General features: G+C 35.9%; 1 protein-coding gene across 1 annotated transcript; it reads right to left on the bottom strand.

The window, feature by feature from the left end:
• Positions 1-2,462: 2,462 nt before the first annotated feature.
• LOC126694661 (F-box protein At4g09920-like) lies at positions 2,463-5,047 on the bottom strand. The gene is made up of 4 exons (XM_050391037.1): positions 3,973-5,047; positions 3,715-3,855; positions 3,354-3,621; positions 2,463-2,713 (listed from the first exon to the last, which is right to left on the bottom strand). The coding sequence occupies exons 1-3, from the start codon at positions 4,930-4,932 to the stop codon at positions 3,355-3,357; spliced, it is 1,368 nt and encodes a 455-aa protein (XP_050246994.1). The 5' UTR covers positions 4,933-5,047; the 3' UTR covers positions 2,463-2,713; position 3,354.
• Positions 5,048-21,945: the final 16,898 nt, after the last annotated feature.

Here is a 21,945-nt window from a genome sequence, read left to right on the forward strand (position 1 = left end):
ACGTGGGTCATAGTGATGAAGACATGGGTCATAGTGATGAAGATTTGGGTGGTCTGATGGCGGTGGTAAGTGGTTTGGGATTTCAATTTGGCTAATATGGTGGGTTTTGGGTTTTCAATTTATGTTTGTACTTCTTTTCAATTTGGCTCAATAGATGGTGGTGATGTGGCAAAGTGAAGAGGAGAGAGGCAAGAAAGATGAGAAAACTACAAAAGTTGTTGGCCTTTTTCTAATTGTTTGATTACTTCAATTTCCAATGTCACTCATCCATTTAAAAATGGGAGAAAATAGGAGATTTCTAAACTGAAGGAGAGCCACTCCCAAATTTTTTTTCCCACATGTCACTCATCAAATTAAAAATTGGATGAAACAAGAGATTAATAAACTGGAGGTGACCTGCCCCCCCACCCAAAACCAAAAAAGCAAATAATAAGTTGTTTAGAGCTATGTGCAAACTCCTAATCCAAATAGGAATAGAAGTTAACTGATAATGGGAATTAATCCCATGTGATGCACTCACATGATATTAACATACATATCAAGCCACCAATCAACACTACTCAATTTGGACAAGTAATCTCAACTCCCAATTACTCCATGCAAAACGAAAACAAATAGGAGCTTTTTTGCTTTTTTTTTAGTTGTGCTGGTTGGGATAGATTTGGATTCAGTGTAATTGAGTTCAGTAACTGCATCATGCAGTTATCCTTTTCTTGTGAGCAATAATAAATCAATAGAGTAAATTTTGTTCAATTTTTTAAAAAAAAATATTTTTTTTATTTTTTATACTATTTAACTTTTAGATTTTAACATAAAAACGATAATTGCATCATACAATCTCAAATCTGGCAATGAGTAACTAAAATTGGGTGACCAAGTTGCAGTTAGAACAAGAAAAGGACATGGGATCAATCATGGGGCACCACATGGTTGCGAGATTGAGTTCTTTAAACTATATTGATCCAAATGGGGGGAAGCACCACGTGGTATTGGGCAACAATGTGATAAAGATGTGGTGAATGCGTAGAGAGCCAAGAAAGGGCAGGCAAGCCTGCCAACATCGCTCTAAGTTTTTGGGCAACAATGTGATAAAGTTTCTCGTTCTAGCATTTTAGCTTGACTGAACAGAAATTTGATTCAGCATTAAGAACATATATTGATCCAAATGGGGGGAAGCACTACACGGTATTGCCAAAACGATGTCGCTGGAAGTAGAAACTAGGAAGGACCTTAGAACCATAAATTCATTAAAGAAATTCTTACTCAAAATATATCATTTGTTTGTATTACAAACCAAGAAGGAACTCAAACTTAAAATTCAGCATCCTTCAATGTTGAGAGCTTGTGCCATAAGTAAGGACAATAGAGTTGAAATGAAGGGGATGAACAAGAAGCACCGATGCATGAGTTGACCAGCTAATAAAAAGAAAAAGGATTTGTAGGTCTTGATCAACAAATAGATTAGCCAACATCCAATGCAATTGATACGAAGCAGAGTCGACCAGCTAATAAAAAGAAAAAGGATTTGTAGGTCTTGATCAACAAATAGATTTGCCAACTGCTTCATATCAATTGCATTGGATTTTGGGGACAGGCGCATATTCGTAGGAACAAACTTGTTGACATGATTTGCATTCTCTCTTTTCGGTAGCAGTAGATAAATTAACAAGTTCTACAACTTTTATTCATAGCATTAAGATAAGACGAATTTCACATTAGAACCAGTTGACTCTCTTAGTATAGAAGCTTCAAATGAAATCCAAAAACATTTTACATACAGGTAATATATACAGCCCATAATTTTTGGTTCTGTCTAGTGCAAAAGGAGGACAAAATTCGAAGAGGCCAGTGACAAAAGCATTAATAACAGCAATGCAACAAGTGAAGAAGAAAGTATAAGAATTAAATTGATGGAAAACGTGACTATGATGGTTTTTGTGCAGGAACACACATATAAACACGATTGAAGCCTCTGTTTCAGTCAAATTACATAAAATAATAGATTTTCCATCAAATATCTAAGCATATTAGAATAGCAGAACCAACATCAGAAGAACTACAATGTTTTGAGTCTAGAAGTTTACCAGTTGATATACAAACACATCTAAGAAACAGTTGTATAAACACAGCCCAAAAATGGGTCCTTTAGACAATTAAAATGTCCTCTCTCTCTTTTTTGATGGATAAGTTTTAGCCCCAAGAGAAGGAGGAAGGGGAAATTCAAACATGTGACCTCCACTTTATGAGGTGTGGCCTCAGCCAATTGTGCTGCTGCTTGGGATTGACTACTTTATACATGAATTCAAAAATTAACAATTTATGAATTGTTAATGGATCACTACGAACGTTTTTCACCCAAGAATCTAGAAGTTCACAAATAAACCTGACCCAAGAATCCAGAAGTTCACAAATAAACCTGACCCAAGAATCTAGAATTCACAAATAAACAAAGGACTTGCAAGTATTTAATAAATACAACCAGTAATAAGATAGAAGCTCCCAAAAAAATATAAGTTTGAGACCTTAACATATCATCTACACCAAGACATGCATCTTACTATATTAAACCTCTATGGAGCACATAACATACTCTAGTTCCTGCATATGTACCTTATATACAATTCAAAAGGTAAGCAAAACCAGGCACACGGTCATGACAAGTAATGAAGATGCCATGTCAAATGAAGTAGCGTCCATTACACCAAAGAGTTATCTGCAAGAAGATAGCACATTAGTGAAGATGAATTTAGAAAAAACAAAAATTTGATAGGAAAAACGTATTTCAAATTTTTTTTAATATTTTTTTATTCACAAGTTACACACACCTTGTAAGTCTTGAACCCATGAATTTACACTCCATCCCATTATCAAGGAAGGAGTAAGTGCCATTTGAACTATAGCTGATTGGTATTAAATCAAAACTTACATGTTTTTCTTTGTTATCAATTTTAGGTTACTTTTTTTTTTATAGAAACAATCAATTATTTTTTAACATTTCAACTGGCATAGCTAAACAATTTATTGAGTGAGCCAGATCCTAAAACTTCATGCATATCAAGAGGTAGCAGAAGCATATTTAATTACGAACATTCCATTATCAAAATTTTAGATTGATTCAAAAACCAGCAATAAGTATCTTATGAAGGTTAGATTAACGTTCTGCATATTTGTTGAAAGAATTTTCATCAAACAAGAGGTTAGAGTGCTTTGGCTAATTAAACTCTTTCCCATACAATCAAAACAAGGGCAATACATATATATATGGAAAAATCATTAACAACCAGAAATTAGGTATGTCACATTGCCGCCACCTAACAAGAGTATTTGATAAACGTAAAATATTTGTAACATACCTTATTCAACAGTAATTAGACATTTTGTTGACTGCCTTGGGAAAATTGATAGCCTCTGGAGAAGACTTTCCTTCAAATGCTTATCATTAATTTTGATTGTCATTGCATTCAAGAGTCTTGCCTCATTAAGAACATATTTTACAAATTCAACCTCATGTTCTAATTCTTCAAATCCATTAAAATTAAAAGCTGTAAGCAATGACAGGCAACCAGAACCATCTGGTGGCCCAATGCAGCATAACCGATTCTCCTCTTCATCATCATCATTCTGATGACAACATACACAGCACAATAGCTCATAAGTGTAAGTTTAATTAGGGAAGATTAATTACAAAAATATCATCCTATTAACTAAACTAACCTTATCAAGAACAAGAACTTTTAAATTAGGAGCCACTAGGAGCAAGGCTTTTAGCACGTGCCAGTTAGATAGATTCACTCCAAACTCCAATCGGACCAAATTTTGGTACATGGAAGGATAAATAGAATCAAAACAGAGGCACTGCACCGCAAGGAATTTAAAGGTTGTAATCCATATAAGAGCAATGATTATTTTTAACTGAAATCCTAAGAAAAAGAAGAAAAACATGTGTAAAGATAAAAAAGGGTGTCTTAGTACCTCTTTTTGGCCAGGACTTATTGAAAGGAATTTAGAGCAATTTAGTTCTCTAACAAGCTTGAATATCCTAGCTCCATAATGTAATCCATTTTCAAGAACCCAATGCCCAGCGTAAATAGAGACATGTGCATCAACTAATTTAGCTAACTTTTCAATGAAAACGAGGTTGCCCAAATCACCATAAAATCGAAAGTTTTCAAGTGCCGGGCTGTATATCTCAAATTTGTAATCATAGGGTTTGGGGTAAACTGATCCAAACTCGATTTCTAAACGTTTAAGAGTGGGTACGATTATTTTAAAACTGGATGCACCGTCCAAATCTTCTCTTAATTCCACCGTCAAATCTTCGAGTACTGGGCAGCCAGAGAAGAGATTCGAGAAAGAGTCTTCGGATTTATAAACAATTCCGCCCAGACACAGAATCTTGAGGCTCGGAAACTGAAAGTTAGAAGGAGTATCTAGCACAATGTCGGCTCTTAATTCGAGAATCACAATTGTTTTGCAAGTGAAGACCGTACGGGGCAACTTCACAAGTTTCTTAGAATGGGAAAACTGGAGATAGAGATGTTGGACTTTACGGCCTATGACGGTGTGGATCCATGTGTCGAGATGGAATGGGTCACAGGGAGAAAATGATGTGAGGCTAAAATTTCGGAGCAACGGTGCTCTGTGCAGAGCCAAAACTCTGTACACAACATGTGTTAAGCTTAAGGGGTTTTCTTCACTGCGGTTATCGTTGAGGTTGATTTTTGGGACGAGAGTCCAGAGGAGCTTCCACCTGTTCGACAAAATGCTTGTGACGCCGGCCTCTTCGGTTGATAAAAAAGAAAGGATGTGGCAGATAAGAGAGTCTGATAGATTGCTGATTCTGTCGATGGAAACCACTGTGTCTTGAGAGAGTTCAACTTTCTTGCGTTTTGAGTCCGATTGATGATGAGTAGCTGAGTTGGCCATATCCATGAATGCGCCGCAACAAGGTTAGGGTTTGCTGGAGGTAGGGATAAAGAATTGGATTATGCGCGCGCTAGAATAGAGCCCATTTTGACACTCTGCGTACAGAGACTATTCTTTTTTCTTTTTTTTTCTTTCTTTTTTTTAAGAAGTAAAGACTACTTCTTTTTTTCTTTTTTTAAACCCTATCAATAAGCACAGTTTTAAGCACAATTCGTGGAACAAAATTAATAAATGTGCACAGTGGGATAGTTGGATGAATGCGCTGGCATGAAAAAAAAAATCAAATTAAAAGAAAAAAAAAAAAGTTGAGTAGTGGATTGTTTAAGTTTGGCTCAACAAAAATAAAAATGTTCAAAGCTTGGTTCGCTTGGCTCGTCAATGATGTTCAAGCTAGTCAAAAAGTACAAAAACTTGAGATTCATCTGGATCAACTTGATTTATTAGTTATGTCAAGTTTAAATTCAATATTAAGTTCAAACTCGAGCTCAATAATAAGTTTTTGAGTTTGAAATTCAATACAAGTACATTATCAAACTCATATAAAGCTTACAATCAAGTCTACTTGGTTTGGACAATTAATCTCATTAAAACCTTTTGCATATTTTTAGTTGTGCTAGTGGGAAGAAATTTGGATTCGGCATAATTGAGTCAGGTTACTATATCATGCAATTATCATTTTCTTGTGAGATATAAAAAATTAATAGAGTAAATTTTGTTCATTTTTTTTTCTTTTTAATTTTTTTATCCAATTAACTTTTGCATTTAACATAAAAACGATAATTGCTTGATACAATCTCAATCTAGCAAGGAGTAACTAAAATTGGATGGCAAAGTTGCAATGGGAACAAGAAAGGACATGGGATCAATCATGGGGCACCACATGGTTGCGAGATTGATTTCTCTAAACTTGTCGGCATTTAAAGACTACAAATCAACCTTCAACATTTCAATGATCACATCAAAAACATAGTCGTGCAAAAAATGGTAAACGGAGTCTCGGTACCTCTTGAAAGCTTTGTTGTCGTTAGTCAAAACTCGTTCTTTCATTTGGCGAGGAAAAACAATAAGAGATAGGTAGGCAAGAATGATCCAGAGAACTTACAACAGTTAAGATGTGGTGAATGTGTAGAGGGCCAAGTAAGAGCAGGCAAGCCTGTCAACATGGCTCTTAAGTTTTTGGGCAACAATGTGATAGTTTCTCGTTAGCATTTTAGCTTGACTGAACATAAACATTTTTTTTTTTTTTTGATGTGGACTGAACATATAAACTTGATTCAGCATTAAGAACATATATTGATCCAAATGGGGGGAAGCACTATATGGTATTGCCAAAACGATGTCGCTGGAAGTAGAAACTAGGAAGGAGCTAAGAACCAAATATTCATTAAAGAAATTCTTACTCAAAAGATATCATTTGTTTGTATTACAAAAGAAGAAGGAACTCAACTTAAAATTCAGCATCCTTCAATGTTGGGAGCTCGCGCCATAAATAAATAAGGACAATAGAGTTGGAATGAAGAAGAGGATGAACAAGAAGCACCAATGCATGACAGAATGAGTAGACCAGCTAATAAAAAGACATTAGATTTGTAGGTCTTGATCAACAAATAGATTACCCAACATCCAATTAATGCAATTGATATGGAACAGTGCTTTATTTAGTGCGAGTTTTGGGGCAGGCGCATAATTGTAGGAACAAACTTGTTGACAAGATTTGCATTCTCTCTTCTCAGTTGCAGTAGATGAATTTACAGGTTCTACATCAACTTTTAAGCATAGCATAATGATAAGATGAATTTCATATTAGAAACCTGTTAACTTTCTTGGTATAGAAGCTTCCAAATGAAATCCAAAAACATTTTACATACAGGTAATGTACAGCCCATAATTGGGTCCTCAAGACGACTAAAAACAATTTGTTTGTAGACACGAATGAAGTGTATCCACAATCCAAGGATGGGTTTACAAAAATAAGGACATAAGTTCATATAGGGTGCAAGGCCCACAGTGAAGTCCATAACATATCAACAAAAATTAAAGAGACTGGTTGGTAGAAAAGTTCCGCTGAAAGAGAGGTCGTCCCATTCAAAGACAGAAAAATAACAACCAAGAAAGACACTTCCAGAATGGAATTGCAAATTAAGAGAATGAGGAAAGTTTGTTCTTAAAAGGACAACTTCTATTTGGTCAACATGCATCATTGGGACAACATTTACATTTTAAGCAGGGAGGCTCTAGTACCGCATCTAAAGGTAAAAAATTTGGATACACTCGAGAAAAAAAATTAGAGCATACAAGTGGATCTTGATCCAAAGCAATTGGCTGCTCTACATCAGAAGGCCAAAGCAAATAATATATAATGCACGCACTTATTATGATGTGGGTTTGAGGAAGAACTAAGGAGGAAGTTCCTAATATATTTTTATAAGTAATAAACTTGATTAAATTAAGAAGAAACTAGAGTGCTGAATGAGCATTTAGTAGAATCGCCTACAGAAACTAGGGTGGAAGAAATGTAAACTGAGAAGAGGCATTAGTGCGAATGGGTAGATCTTGACCCAAAGAAATCATGATAATTTTTGCTGGAGGTAGAGCTAAAGAATTGGATTATGCGTGCGCGAGATAAGACAGAACCGTTGGCCAACATCAAATGCAATTGATATGAAGCAGAGCTTCATTTAGTGCGAGTTTGGGAGCAGGAGCATAATTGTAGGAACAAACTTGATGACAAGATTTGCATTCTCTCTTTGCAGTCGCGATAGATGAATTCACAGGTTCTTCGTCAAGTTTTAAGCATAGCATAATGATAAGACAAATTTCACATCAGAACCAATTTACTTTCTTTGTATAGAAGCTTCCAAATGTAATCCAAAAACATTTTACATACAGGTAATATACAGCCCATAATTGGGTCCTCAAAACAACTAAAAACAATTTGTTTGCAGACATGAATGAAGTGTATCCACAATCCAAGGATGGGTTACACTAGCAAGGTAGAAAACTGGAACACGCTGGATTTTGATCCAAATCAATTGGTTACACTAGCAAAAAGTCAAAGCAATTTAGTATAATACAAACACTCTTTTATATTATGAGGGTTTGAGGAAGAACTAAGGAGGAAGGAATTTTTTTGATAGAAAATAAACTGAATTGAAATAAGAAAATCAAGTGTAGAATGAGTATGGAGGAGAATCTCCTAAGATAATTAAGGATGAAATGGAAATTGATAAGGAGCATTAGTGCATATACGAGAACTCAAATAAATCATAATTTTTTGTTTGTCCTACATGTAGCGCAGAAGGTAAAAAGCCGAAGAGAACAGTATCAAAAGCATTAACAAATGCAATACAAAAGTGAAGTATAAGAATTAGATGGATGGGAAACCTGTCTATTCATGGTTTTCTGTGGGACATACATGTTGACACCATTTAAAGCCCATGTTTCAGTTGCAGTACATGAACGAATAGGTTCTCTCCATCAACTATCTATGCATATCAGTATAGCAGACACATTCACATCAGATGAACCACAACAGTTTGGGTCCAGAAGCTTCCTAGTTGAAATACAAAAACATCTAAACTGCAGGTGCTTAAACAGCCCAAAAATGGGTCTCTAGGACTACTAAATTGGTCCCTTTCTGCTTTTTCAATAAGTGGATTCTATCTCCAAGGGGAGGGGGAAGGAGAAATTCAAACTAATGAACTCCACTCTGAGGTGTTGTCCCAAGATGATTGTGCTACCACTTAGGATTGACTAGAAAATACCATCTATACACACAAATTCATAATTTAAACATGAATTACCAAGAACGTTTTCCCCCAAGAATCAAGAGGTTCATTAATAAATAAATAAAAAGGGCTTGCAAGTATTTAATAAATATTAAATACAACTAGTAATAAGGCAGAAGCCCCAAAACAATTTAACATTGAGATCTTACTTTACCACTTAATCAATACCAAGAAGTGCATTTTACAATATCTAATTCCAATGGAGTACACAGGGTACTCTAGTCCCTACATATATACCATATATTACAATACAAAAGGCATGCAAAACTAGGCACATGATCGTGACAAGTAATAGAGATGCCATGTCAAACTAAGTTGCCACCAATTACACCGAAGAGGTACCTGCCAGAGTACAAACATCAGTGAAGATAAATTTAGAAAAACTAAATCTGATAGGAGAAAAGTATTTTAATTTTTCCCCTTATTGGTATTCTACAGACACATTGTGAGCTCACGACCTTAATCCCCATCCCATTATTAAGGAAGGAGTAAGTGCCATCGACCTAGAGTTAATTGGTGATATTTCAAAAACTTATAAGTATTTCTTTCAAATTATAGCTTTTTAGGTCACACTTTTGATGGAATCAATCAAACATTTACCATTTAAATAATTTTTGAGGCCGCACTTTTGATAGAAACAATTAATTATTTAACATTTAAATAGTCATAGCAAATATTTTTACCTTCTAAATCAATACCAAATTGTACATCATACAAAATGAATAGCAATACTAGTCCAGTGCGCTCTCTGTCTAATAGACCTTAGAAGCAGAGCCAAAGTAGCAACAACCTACACTAAACCAATGTGAAGATAAAGTAAACCCAATAAGAGGCAGGCAAGCCAACATGATCAAGAAAACTAACCCAAAATAAAATATGTGAACGTCATCAGCTACTAAAAAGAAGCTTAATTGATCCTGATTAATACAAGGTAGAATGGTCCAAGAAAGACCATGCAAGCATGCCAACATTGCTAGGTGTTTTTAGACCCAAACTGTGATCAAATTGCAAACTCTAGCATTTTAGATTGACCCAACATATGTTTGATTCAGTACTATGAACATATATTGATCCAAATAGGGGAAGGGCTAGTATTGCCAAAATGGTCTTACCATAAGATAAGTAGAAACTAGGAAGGAGCTAGGCAAGAACCATAAGTTTATTAAAAAAGTTCTTATTCAATATATATTATTTGTTTGTATTAAAAAATAACAGGAACTCAACTTTAAATTCAGCAACCTTCTATGTGGGAGCTTGTGGCATGAATAAGGAAGTAAAAGTTGAAATGGAGAAGGAAGCAAAACGGAAGCACCAATGAAAAAGACCAGCTAATAAAAAGACAGGATTTGTGGGTGTTGATCAAAAAATAGATACCCAATGTCCAATGCTAATTTGATGAAGTCCTTTATATAGTGCGAGTTGGGGAGAGACACAATTATAGGAACAAACTAGTTGACAGGGTTTGCATCTCCTGTCTTCAGTCGCAGTAAATCAACTAGCAGAGAGGATTTGCGTCTCCCCTTTTCCGTTGCAATAAGTCAACTAGCAGAAGTTCTGCATCGACTAATTTAAGCATATTATAAGGGTAAGACAATTTCACATGAGAACCTGTTAACTTTCTTGGTATAGAAGCTTCCTAATCAAAATCCACAATCATTTTCCATATAGGTAATTAAATAGCCCATAGCAGGTCCTCAAGACAACTAAATTCCATTTTTTTGTAGACATGAATAAAGTGTATCCACAATCCAAGAACGGGATTACTATTCATATTCATACCAATCTCTTTTCAAATGGTTTTTTTTATTTACTTAATAAAGTGTATTTCACTTACAATTTTGATGAATTTATGAATTTATATAATGAAAAAAAAAAAAAAAAAAACAACTTGGCCATCTCAATTGTAGTAGTTAGGCAATATATTGAGTGGGCCAGATTCTATAATTTCGGGCATATCAAGAGGTTAGCAAAAGCTTATTTATGAATATTCCATTATTAAAATTTTGGTTTGATTCAAAAACCGGCTATACTTATCTTCTGAAGGTCAAATGGACCTTCTGCATATTAGTTGTCACAAACCTAGGGAACAATTTCAATCAAACAATCTCACTCAAATAATAACTTAAAAGTAGTAACGTCAATGCACCACCAAAAGTGGTTCTATTATAAACATAAAATATTTGCAACATACCTTCAAAATTTGTTGCTATACCAGTTAAAGTTATCTACCTCACAAAACTGTAAGTATACATGCTGTTGAGTGCCATGGGAACATTGATAGTTTCTTGAGAACGTATTCCTTCGAAAGTCTCCACGAAACATGGATTGTCATTGTCTTCAAGGCGAATGCCTCCTTTAGAATATATTTTATGAATGCAACTTCATGTTCCAATTCATAAAATCCATCAAAAATAAAAGTTGTAAGGTGGGATGACATGCAGACAACCAGGACCATCCGGTGGCTCCATCCAGCATAACCGATTCTTGCAAGCATAATACTGATGAGAACATACACAGCATAATAGATCATAAGTGTAAGTTTAAGGAAGAGTGATTAACAATACCTTCTGATCAACATAACTAACCTTCTTAACATCAAGAACTTCTAAATTAGGAGCCACTAGGAGCAAGGCTTGTAGCACGTGCCAGTTACATTTTTTAACGTCAAACTTCAATCGGACCAAATTTTGGAACCTGGAAGGGTAAATTGAACCAAAGCCAAAGCACTGCACTGCACAGCAAGATTACAGTGTCTTTGTCTGGAGAGTGTTCTACTTTCTTGCGTTTTGATGACTTCGATCGAGTAGTTGCTTCGGCCATCCACGCACCGCAACAAGGTTAGGGTTTTATTGGAGCTGTAGCTAGAGTTAAAAGGAATGGAAATGAACAGACACTGAGTCTGAAATGATTCACAAAAGAGTAAATTCAATCACAAACCAAAGAGTAAAAACTAAAAAGTTGCCAAAACTTGCCAAGATTTAAAAAATCACAGACACGTTTTCAAAAAAAAAAAAAAAATCACGAACCCCACTTATAACGCACAATACTCATAACGCATAATACTCGTCGAAAACCAAAGAGTAAAATCACACACCACACTCACTACTTTCCTGTTTGAGTCTACTACTAACTACTCAGTGGTCCATTTTAGTTTCTTTTATAGGAAAAAATTTATGTGAAGAAGTGATGTTATTTTAGGTTTACCTTTTAAGCCTCGTTTGGTAATATTGTTTTAGTAATGTTATTTCTATTTTTTGAAAATATGTATGAATGAAAAAGTATATAAAAATACATATAATGTTATTTAAAAATTGAAAACTGTTATTTAAACAACAGTAACAAACAGGTAAGGCCGGTCCTAGACATTTTGAGACCTAAGGCAAGAACTAAAAATAGGATTTTTTTATTATACTTATATATTAATTAAATTAATGTTTATTTAATATTTTTATATTATAATATATTTCATTTAAAATCTATTTTTTTTTGCCTTTTGAGATGCAAATTGACTAATTAAATTTTTGTATTCAAGTTCTTCTAACATCTCCTTTTCAATATATAATATAACTAATCCACTTAATTTTTCTTGGAACATTGTTGATCTTAAATACGATTTTATTATTTTCATTATCTTCTAACTCTTTTTGGTGAATTTCTTGCTTATTTGTGATATTTTCATCTAAATTTTATGTTATATTTTGTTTATTACTAATAACAAATTTATCCATTGATTCTTTTTTAGACTCAATTAATTTTTCTTTTTTTTTTACTTTTTTTAATTTTTTTCATATCCAGATGCATATTTTCTAGTAGACATTTCTAATCAAACAATATGTTTATAAAGACTAAAATAAAAAATAACTTTCAAGTGTAGAGTAAATGAGAAATAGAACCCGATTTATATAAAAAGTATTGTTGTAATTTCACCGAACAATATCAAGTTTTTAGCAATCTTAACCTGCATAAATAAATACTTATTTAATATATTACCACTAACTAAAATATACATATATATATATATATATATATATATATATATAAACACAAGATTAAAATTAAAAAAAAAAATTAAGCACAAGCATAACAAAAATTTAAGCATAGCCATAACACAAGGCTTATTAATAAGACCCACCCACAAAAAAAACACAAAATAAATCGTATCTATAACCCAAAAAAAAAAAAAAAAAAACCGCAAGCTTTATTAAAAAAATAATAATTGAAGGCCCAAACAAACGTGAAACATCCAGGCAAGAGGCAGCCATAACTTAATATAAACAAAACAAGCCCAATAAAATGAAGAGAAAGCCAACCACCCAAATAAATTATACCTGATACGTATCGTATCAGAAAACTCAAAACCTAGAGCAATTGAGAGAGGCGGAGAGCGAAGAATTAGAGAAAGAATGAGAAAGGCGGAGAAAGCTTGCTTGAGCAGTTGAAAGAGGCAGAGGAAGCTTGCTTAAGCAGTTGAGCTAGGCAGCCAGCAACAATGAAGAGAATCAGAGAAAGAATGAGAGAGGCACAGAGCAGAGAGAAAGAAGCAGAGGGAACAGTAAAATTTTTAGGGATTTGAGTTGTTGTATTTGTTTTAATTTGTAATTATTTTGTGGTTAATCTCTTAGACCGGATTGGTAGTTTATCTTGTTGATTTTTGGTTTGTCTAGAGGATAATAATGTTATTTTTGGGCAATGATTTTGTTTAGAACCAATGTTTAACCGAATCTACCAAAATTTTTGTTTTTTGGTTAAAAGGATGTGCCAGATATTTTTAATTCATCTGAAACTAAATTTTTTTTCCCTTACTATCCCTTCTTTTCTAAAATTTTGAGGCCCCTACTACCCCTTCTTTTCTAAAATTTTGGGGCCCCCTTCCACTTAGGGGAAAGGCCGGCCTGCAAACTGGCCCTAAGATTTTATCTAGCCTTTATGAGGTTACTTATCTAAAAATATACACTTCCAGTTACTAGAAAAAAGCCACATAACAACATCTTAAAAAAAAACCCAAACTATTATACCTAAATCTTATCGTTTTTTTATACATGTTGAGTCCGTTTTAAACCCAAGAGTGCCAAGGCATATCCTAGGCCCGACTACATTTAATTAGGGATAATTACAGTAAAACCCCCCTGAGGTTTGGCCCATTTGCGCTTTACCTACCCATGATTTAAAACTTTACACTTTGTCCACCTGTACTTCAATCCGTTAACCCCCCCCCCCCCCCGATTACCCACCTCACCCTCAGATGTTAGAAAAACACCTTTTTATGCTAAATTAGAACATAACATGGATCAAACAACACGAACTCACTTTCTTTTCCTCACGAGCACTAGAAACGCAAAAATCCCTATAGATACCCCATTCTGCATCTAATATTGACATAGTGTTGCAAGTGTAAACCTAGACGAGTAACGGGTTGTTCGAGGGACTAAAATCCTAGTAAGAAATCAGTCACTGTTTGGGTTTTTACTTTGGGCTTGTGGTTGTTTTATTTTTATTTTTTTTGAGTAATCAGTTAATGGTCAATGTTACATGTATTAGAATGAGAATATTAGTTGTGTTTGTTGATGTTTATGAAAAATGTGACCAACTGTTATTTGGATTTGTGTTTGTTTATGGGCATTTTGTCTGTTGTGGTCATTGTATCTCATAGTAGACCCAAGTTTCTATTGGTTTAAATTTTAGTGTTTGCATGTGCTATTTAGTAAAACAGAAACAAAAGCAAAGCAGAAAATGTGGTCCCTGATGTGTGTGTTGCATCTCAAAAGCAAAACAGAAACATGCAAGTGTTTACTCTTTTGTGTCTATTATTTACAATTCTTTAATTGTTAATTGTGTACATGTCAAATGGTAATTTGTTCTTGTAGATAGATGATGAGGAAGTGAAATTTGAGGTACATTATGGGGGTACTTTTATGTGGAACCCTAGTTTAGAATACTTTGGAGGGAAAGTTGAAATAGTGTGTAGAGATCCTAATAGGCTTAGTTATTTTGAAATACAAGGTATATGTGAGGAATTGGGGATTGATGAACCGTGTAGGGTTCATTATTTAGGTCTTGGGGGGCAACTTGGAGCAAGGCTTGAGGCTCATACAACATGATCAAAATGTGGTGGCCATGTGCAACTTGGAGCAAGACAACATCATACTGTATGTGGAGAGTGGTCATGCTCCACTTGCAGTTCAAGTTCTTGATGGTGCAGGGGTTGGTGCAGGAGCTGCTACAGGGGCTGATGCAGGGGGTGCAAGGGTTGCTGCAAGGGATGCAAGGGTTGGTGTAGGGGGTGATGGTAGTGTGGGGATAAAGGAGGAGTTTGATTGGTTGAATGAAGGTCTGGAAGAAGACTTTGCTGATGAAATTTTCAGTGAGTCTTCTCCACCTCACACAGTGCCATATGAGCCTAACATTGCTCTAACCACTGATACACCTCATCCAAATACTACTACACCTCAGCCAAACACAGATGCACCTAGCCCAAGCAATGTGACTCCTCCAAACATAGATTTAGATGAAGAGTGGGCTGAACCAGTTTTAGAGGATGATATTGCAAGTGTGGATGGTTCTGATGATGAATAAAGGCTTGGCAATTTGGAGTTCAATGAGAGGACTGATATGGAAAATGTTAGGTTGGCAAAAGGGATAAAGTTCCCAAACTCCCAGGTGTTTAGGAAGGCTTTAAGGGAGTATGTGATTCAGCATCACATTGATGTCAAGTGGAAGTTGAATGAGAAGAAGAAGATTTCTGTACATTGTAAGAAAAATTGTGGATGGAGGTGTTATGCCTCAATGGTGACTGGAGAGTACACATTTGAGATCAAGACACTTTATCCTGACTGTACCTACCCCCTAACATTTAAAAATGGACAAGTTACATCAGTTTATGTGGCAAAAAGGAATTTTGAGGATTTTGGTAAGAATCGTAATTGGGAGGTCTCAGGTGTTAAGCACCATGTGATGCAGAAGATTTTAGTTGATTTAAGTATTAGTCAAGTGTATAGATCAAGGAAGGCAGCTAGGGGACTGATTACTGGGAATGAAGAGGCTCAATATGGCCTACTTAGAGATTATGTAGAAATGATATTAAGAACAGATGTAGAAAGTAGGGTGATTCTGCAAACAGAGATGGAAAATGAGAATGCATAATCCAAGTTTAAAAGGATGTACATTAGGTACAATGCTCAGAAGGTTGGCTTTCTAGGTAGTTGTAAACTCTTTGTTGGGTTGGATGGATGCCACTTGAAGGGTAGGTTTGGTGGGCAATTATTGTCTGCCACTGCCAAGAATGGAAATGATAATATATTCCCAGTGGCAATGGCTATGGTTGAGCAAGAGAACAAGAATAGCTGGATTTGGTTCTTGGAGCAGTTTGCAAATGAAATTGGCAGGACAGAGGAGCTCAATCTGATATTCATCAGTGACAGGCAGAAGGTATTATCATCTAGCTCCTGTTCATGACTTCATTACATGCTTACCTTTTTACATGCTTACTTGCTGACATCGAATGCTTACTTGCTTACTTGCTTACTTGCTTACTTGATTGCAGAGCCTTCTACTTGCAATGGAGACTCTATTCCTAACTATGGAGCACAGGTATTGTGTAAAGCACATATACAACAACTTCAAGGTTAACCACAAGGACATGGAATTGAAGAGTGTACTGTGGAGGTGTGCTGACACAACATCAACCAAGGAATTTGAGAAGGGGATGGACCATCTTAAGAGTTTGGATGAAGAAGTTTGGAAGTACCTGGCTGATAAAAAGCCTACATAGTGGACCAGACCCCACTTTTCTTCAAGAGTTTTGATAGACTGTATAGTAAACAATCTGAGTAAGAGTTTTAACCCTATGATTGTGAAGGCTAAAGACAAGCCCATCTTATCAATGTTGGAGTGGATTAGAGTTAGGCTTATGAGTAGGCTGTATATAAAGAAGATTGGCATAGAAAAGTATGGTGGGAAGTTGTGTCCAAGCATACAAAAGAAGTTAGAGTAGTTAAAATTAGAGTGTAAGGGCTTCTGTGCAATGCCATCTGGGAGGTTTGTGTATGAGGTTGACAATGAGAGTGAAAGGCATGTGGTGGACTTGGTAAGGAGGACATGCAGTTGTAGAGCATAAGACTTGACAGGAATTCCCTGTAAGTATGAAGTTGCAGCCATTTTTGTGAATCGTGAAAACCCAGAAGACTACACCCATCCATGCTACTACAAGGATGCTTATGTGGAGACATATAAGACACACATACCTCCCATGCCTGGCCAATCTGAGTGGATGTCAAGTGGCCAACCCAAGCCTGTTACACCTATTGTCTATAAGCCACCAGGCAAGCCACCCATGAAAAGGAAGAGAGATACTGATGAGTCGAACCCTTATAAGGTGTCTAGAGCAAACAAGCCAGTAAGGTGTGGAAGGTGTCAAAAGGAAGGGTACAATACTAGGGGATGCAAAGCCAATATCACTAGTGAGACACCATGAGAGAGGAGGTGGAGATTGCAAAAAGGGAAATTTGTAAGTTTTTACAAATTTGTTTTATTCAAATGCAAAATGCCAATAACTGACACTATAAAAACATGCTCATATTTGGTTGCAGGGAAGTGGAAGGCCTTTTACACACAGACAAGGATCCCAAGCCCCATCTTCATCACAAACCCAATCCTCAACTCAGCCCCCACCAACACATCAGCCTTACTCTATGGCCTCATCCTCATCCAACCAGGTAGCAGGGTCACAGCCACAAGCTCCAGCTCCACAGCCACAAGTTCCATGGTCACAACCACCAGCTCCATGATCACGGAACCCAACTCAGTGGTACTCTTCAGACTTCAGGTACATAGTTAGAGGAGCTCCTTGGTTCTCTCCAAGCCAACCAACACCACACATCCCTGCAGAAACATGGGACAGTAGAGCACCATCATCACAGGTACTGTAGTGTTAGGTTTGATGTTTTTATTCATAAAACTATGATACTGGTAGGACTTAGAAATGAATTCTTGTACTTTGTAGCCTACAAGAACACCTGCTACCAGAGGAGCTGCTTAGAGAGGAAGGAGTGATGCAGCTAAGACTCAGAAATGTAAAACAAGAGGTGGAAATGCCAGCTGTCGTGGGAGAGGTAGGGACAGGGGCAATAAATGAAGACTAAGTCAAGACACTTTTGTTGTTATGTATTATGGTTATGTAGTGTTAGGGTTTTATGTAGTTTGTAGACAATGGCAGGGCAGACAATGACAAGACACTTTTTTATATAGCTGTTTAAACACTTTTTGTATTTTTGTAAGTTTTGTAAACATTGGGCAGCTACAACTGTTTTGGTTGTTATACCAAATGCCTTATATTTACTAGTGGTTGATGAAAGACTATTCAATGCCACCTTAAAATATGTATACAATTTCCCAACTTAATGACAAGTGATTAGAATTATTATTCTGATTATTGCAGTTTGTTATATGAGTTATTATTATATGAGTTTGTTTATGTGTGCAGGGTGTATGTGTTGAATAGCAGGTGTATGTGTTGAATAGCAAGTGTATGTGTGCATTTGTTGTCTTTTCTTGCAAGTTGACAGATAGTTGTCATGCACTTTAAATTCACTTTCAACACAATTGTCTTCACACAATGCACTTTATGCACAAACTAACACAGCTCACAACATCTAACAAAAATAGCCAATTCACTAATTTATGCTCAAAACACAGCTCACAACTTTATGCGCAAATCACCAACACCAACAGCTCATAACTCACAAGTAGTCAATTCACTTTAAACAAAAATACCAACAGCATCTAACAGAAATAATACTTTATCTTAAAAAGACTTATATTATTAAGCGGCTTCAAACTAACAACATCTACCACCTTACATAGTTCTCATTCTCAAAAAATTCTTTCATAATTCTATTACAATACAATTGAGGACTAGCTTATATTACAACCCATCAGGCAAACTTAATCTCATCATTCCAACATTCTCACTTGAGCCAAAATATGAAAACAACATAACCCAAAAAAAAAAAAAAAAAAAAAAAAAAAAAAAAAAAAAAAAACATGACAGAATTAGTGCAATTCTACACTTTCTCTTTTACTCTAAAGCTCCCACTGCTATTTCCTTGGCTTGAACAGAGGAAGCTCGAAACTTTCTCTCCCTCTCAGTGGCTTTTGCTGTCCTGTCTTGAGTAATTTCTGCTTGGGTAGCTTCTGTTGCTGCCTGGGTAGCTGCTCTTTCCCTTTCATGTGCAAGTTGCAACTCACTCCGCAGTAATCCAGCTTTTGTTGCACCAAATGGGCAACTTCATTCCCACGCATACAAGTGGGATTATCAATCCATTTAAAGAAAGGGTACTTGGGTCCAACCTGTTCATAAATTGAATTGAACACATCACATTCCAATCTCACGTGAATCAACTAGATTAAGTAAAAAGTATACTTACCTTATATCGGCTACAACCCAGAAACCTTCTCCCAAAATTATCTACTGTCAAACTTGTTCTCAGCACACAAGTCTCATATGTACACATATGCCCACTTAAACCTGAGTAATTTCCACTCGAAGAAGACATCGATTATCAACTTCCTGTGAATCAAAGCTACCATTAAAACTTGAAACCCCAGCTCAAAACCATAAAACAGAAATGTCGTACCTGGTGATGATCTATCTTCGAACATTCAATGCCTCAAGACAACCTAAAGTCAAAACCTCACCCTCACATGAAACTGTTAGGACATATGTGATTCACTTATTAGGAACATATGTCACTATTTTATGTAATTGGCCAATCTTTTGACAAAATGCACTTTACTTGTATTTGGGTAGATCTAGGATGTGTTTAATACTTCAAAAAACCTTGTTTCAAGTTCAAGTGTTAAAGTCATACAAGTTTGTCCAAGAATCAAGTGAGAAAGTGCTGAATTTTAAAGCTCGATAACTGCTCGACACTTCTCTACACCTGGCTTATCTGTCGTGCTCTTCAATTGCTTCTTATCGCAATCTCAACACCTCTCGATAGTTAGGACGATCAATCGAGAAAATTTTTGTCCTCTCGACACCTGCTCGACACCTGCTCGATTGATCGAGAATTACGAAATTCAGATTTCCAGATCTGATTTTCGGCCCATGCTGACATGTATGTGTAGGGTTTCTTTTCTCACAACCCTAGACATATACAAAGCTTATTTTAGAGGCTGTCACATATGAGAATACAATGAGAACATATGCAAAAGTGACCGATGTCTTATTCTCTCTAAAAGAAGCTACTGCGTCTTTGTGCCTTAGGGTTTTTTAACCAAGTGTTTCTTGATCTTCATTGTAGATAAAGTGAAGAACTTTGTAGCCAACATCTTCTTCTAGTTGGTGTGTTAGTCACGTACTAAGAGCCGTGTATCATTGGTAAGTCACGTACATGGATCCATGCAAAAGGGTAGCGTTCATATATTAAAGAGTTCAGAGGTTCTAAAGCGATAGAAGGTTTCTGCTGTGAGTTCATCTACAGGGATTGTAGAGTATAAGGACAAAAGTTTTGTACTAGATCTGAAATTTTTCTTTACTATAATGAATTGCTTTTCAGGAAGGTTTTTCCCCAGGTTTTTTACTGTGAAACTTGTTTATTTCATTGGTTTTCCTGAGTCATCATATCTTGTTTTATTTATTTTTCTACTGCATGATTTTGACATGATATTGATGTTTGTTTTAACAAGTTTTATTCATAATAAATCTAATTAACAACTTGGGTTTAAAACTTGTTAATTCTATCAACTGGGGTCTAAATTTCCCAACAAAAACCACAATCAGAAAAATCAAAACCCCAGCTCAGTACAAGGGATTTTCGCATTTCTAGGGCTTGTGAGGAAAAGAGAGTGAGTTCGTGTTGTTTGATCCTTGTTATGTTCTAATTTAGCAGGTGTTTTTCTAACGTCTGAGAGTAAGGTGGGTAACCGGGGGGAGGGGGGTAACGGATTGAAGTACAGGTGGGCAAAGTATAAAGTTTCAAACCACGGGTAGGCAAAACACAAATGGACCAAACCTCAGGGGGATTTACTGTAATTATCCCATTTAATTAAAAGTCCAAAACCAAAAGCACACGACAAGTCCAACTAGAAGAAATAATAAATAAAATAAAAAAGCCGACCAGCCATACAATTTTTGATTATTACGAAATTACCCCACACTTTATACCAATTAACTGAAGCCCACTTATCAAAAAATAAATAAATAACTTAAGCCCACGAACTTTATAAACTTACATTTTAACCTGTGAACTATTCCAAATTACATTTTTACTCCCTCTGCTTCAAAAAAACTTGCACAAATACCCAAGGAGAGTTAGGTATTAGTTATTACATACAATTAACTGTTTTACACGTAAAACCATACTAGAGGAAGATTATGTGTTACACTTAAAACCTTAAGATAGTTTTGTGTTTTACGGGATAATCATATGAGGGTTTTGTCATTTGTGTATTTTTCCTCTCTCTCCTTCTTCTTCTTTTTTTTTTTTTTTTTTTTAATCTTTGAAATTTTAGGTGTAGAACTTAACTTAATGTTGTTTCACTACAAAACGCGGGGGTCTTGGGCCGCGTTTTTTAAGCTGTGGCTATAAAAAACGCGGCCCAAGATGGACTGAAGCCGCGTTTCATAAAAACGAGGCCATACACAAGTTCTTAGGCCGCGTTTTTTAAACGTGGCCATAGACGGGACCTTAGGCCGCGTTTATTTGAGCTAAAAACGCGGCCTAAGGACATCCGTACTTTATTTTTTGGCAACTTTTTTTTTCTTTTCCTTAACTGTGGCCACGTTTAAAAAACGTGGCCATAGACAGGTTCTTAGGCCACGTTTTTTAAACGTGGCCATAGACGTGACCTTAGGCCGCGTTTTTTTGAGCTAAAAACGCGGCCTAAGGACCTCCGTACTTTATTTTTTGGCAACTTTTTTTTTCTTTTCCTTAACTGTGGCCACGTTTAAAAAACGTGGCCATAGACAGGTTCTTAGGCCACGTTTTTTAAACGTGGCCATAGACGGGACCTTAGGCCGCGTTTATTTGAGCTAAAAACGCGGCCTAAGGACCTCCGTACTTTATTTTTTGGCAACTTTTTTTTTCTTTTCCTTAACTGTGGCCACGTTTAAAAAACGTGGCCATAGACAGGTTCTTAGGCCACGTTTTTTAAACGTGGCCATAGACGGGACCTTAGGCCGCGTTTATTTGAGCTAAAAACGCGGCCTAAGGACCTCCGTACTTTATTTTTT

Source organism: Quercus robur, chromosome 8, assembly GCF_932294415.1.
Source record: "Quercus robur chromosome 8, dhQueRobu3.1, whole genome shotgun sequence".
NCBI classification, from domain to species: Eukaryota; Viridiplantae; Streptophyta; class Magnoliopsida; order Fagales; family Fagaceae; genus Quercus; species Quercus robur.

Coding starts and splice junctions, on each gene's coding strand:
- LOC126694661 (XM_050391037.1), bottom strand. CDS start 4,932: ATGGATATGGCCAACTCAGCTACTCATCATCAATCGGACTCAAAACGC. Junction 3,856..3,972: donor TAAGTCCTGGCCAAAAAGAG/GTACTAAGACAC, acceptor CTTGCGGTGCAG/TGCCTCTGTTTTGATTCTAT. Junction 3,622..3,714: donor AAGTTCTTGTTCTTGATAAG/GTTAGTTTAGTT, acceptor TGTTGTCATCAG/AATGATGATGATGAAGAGGA.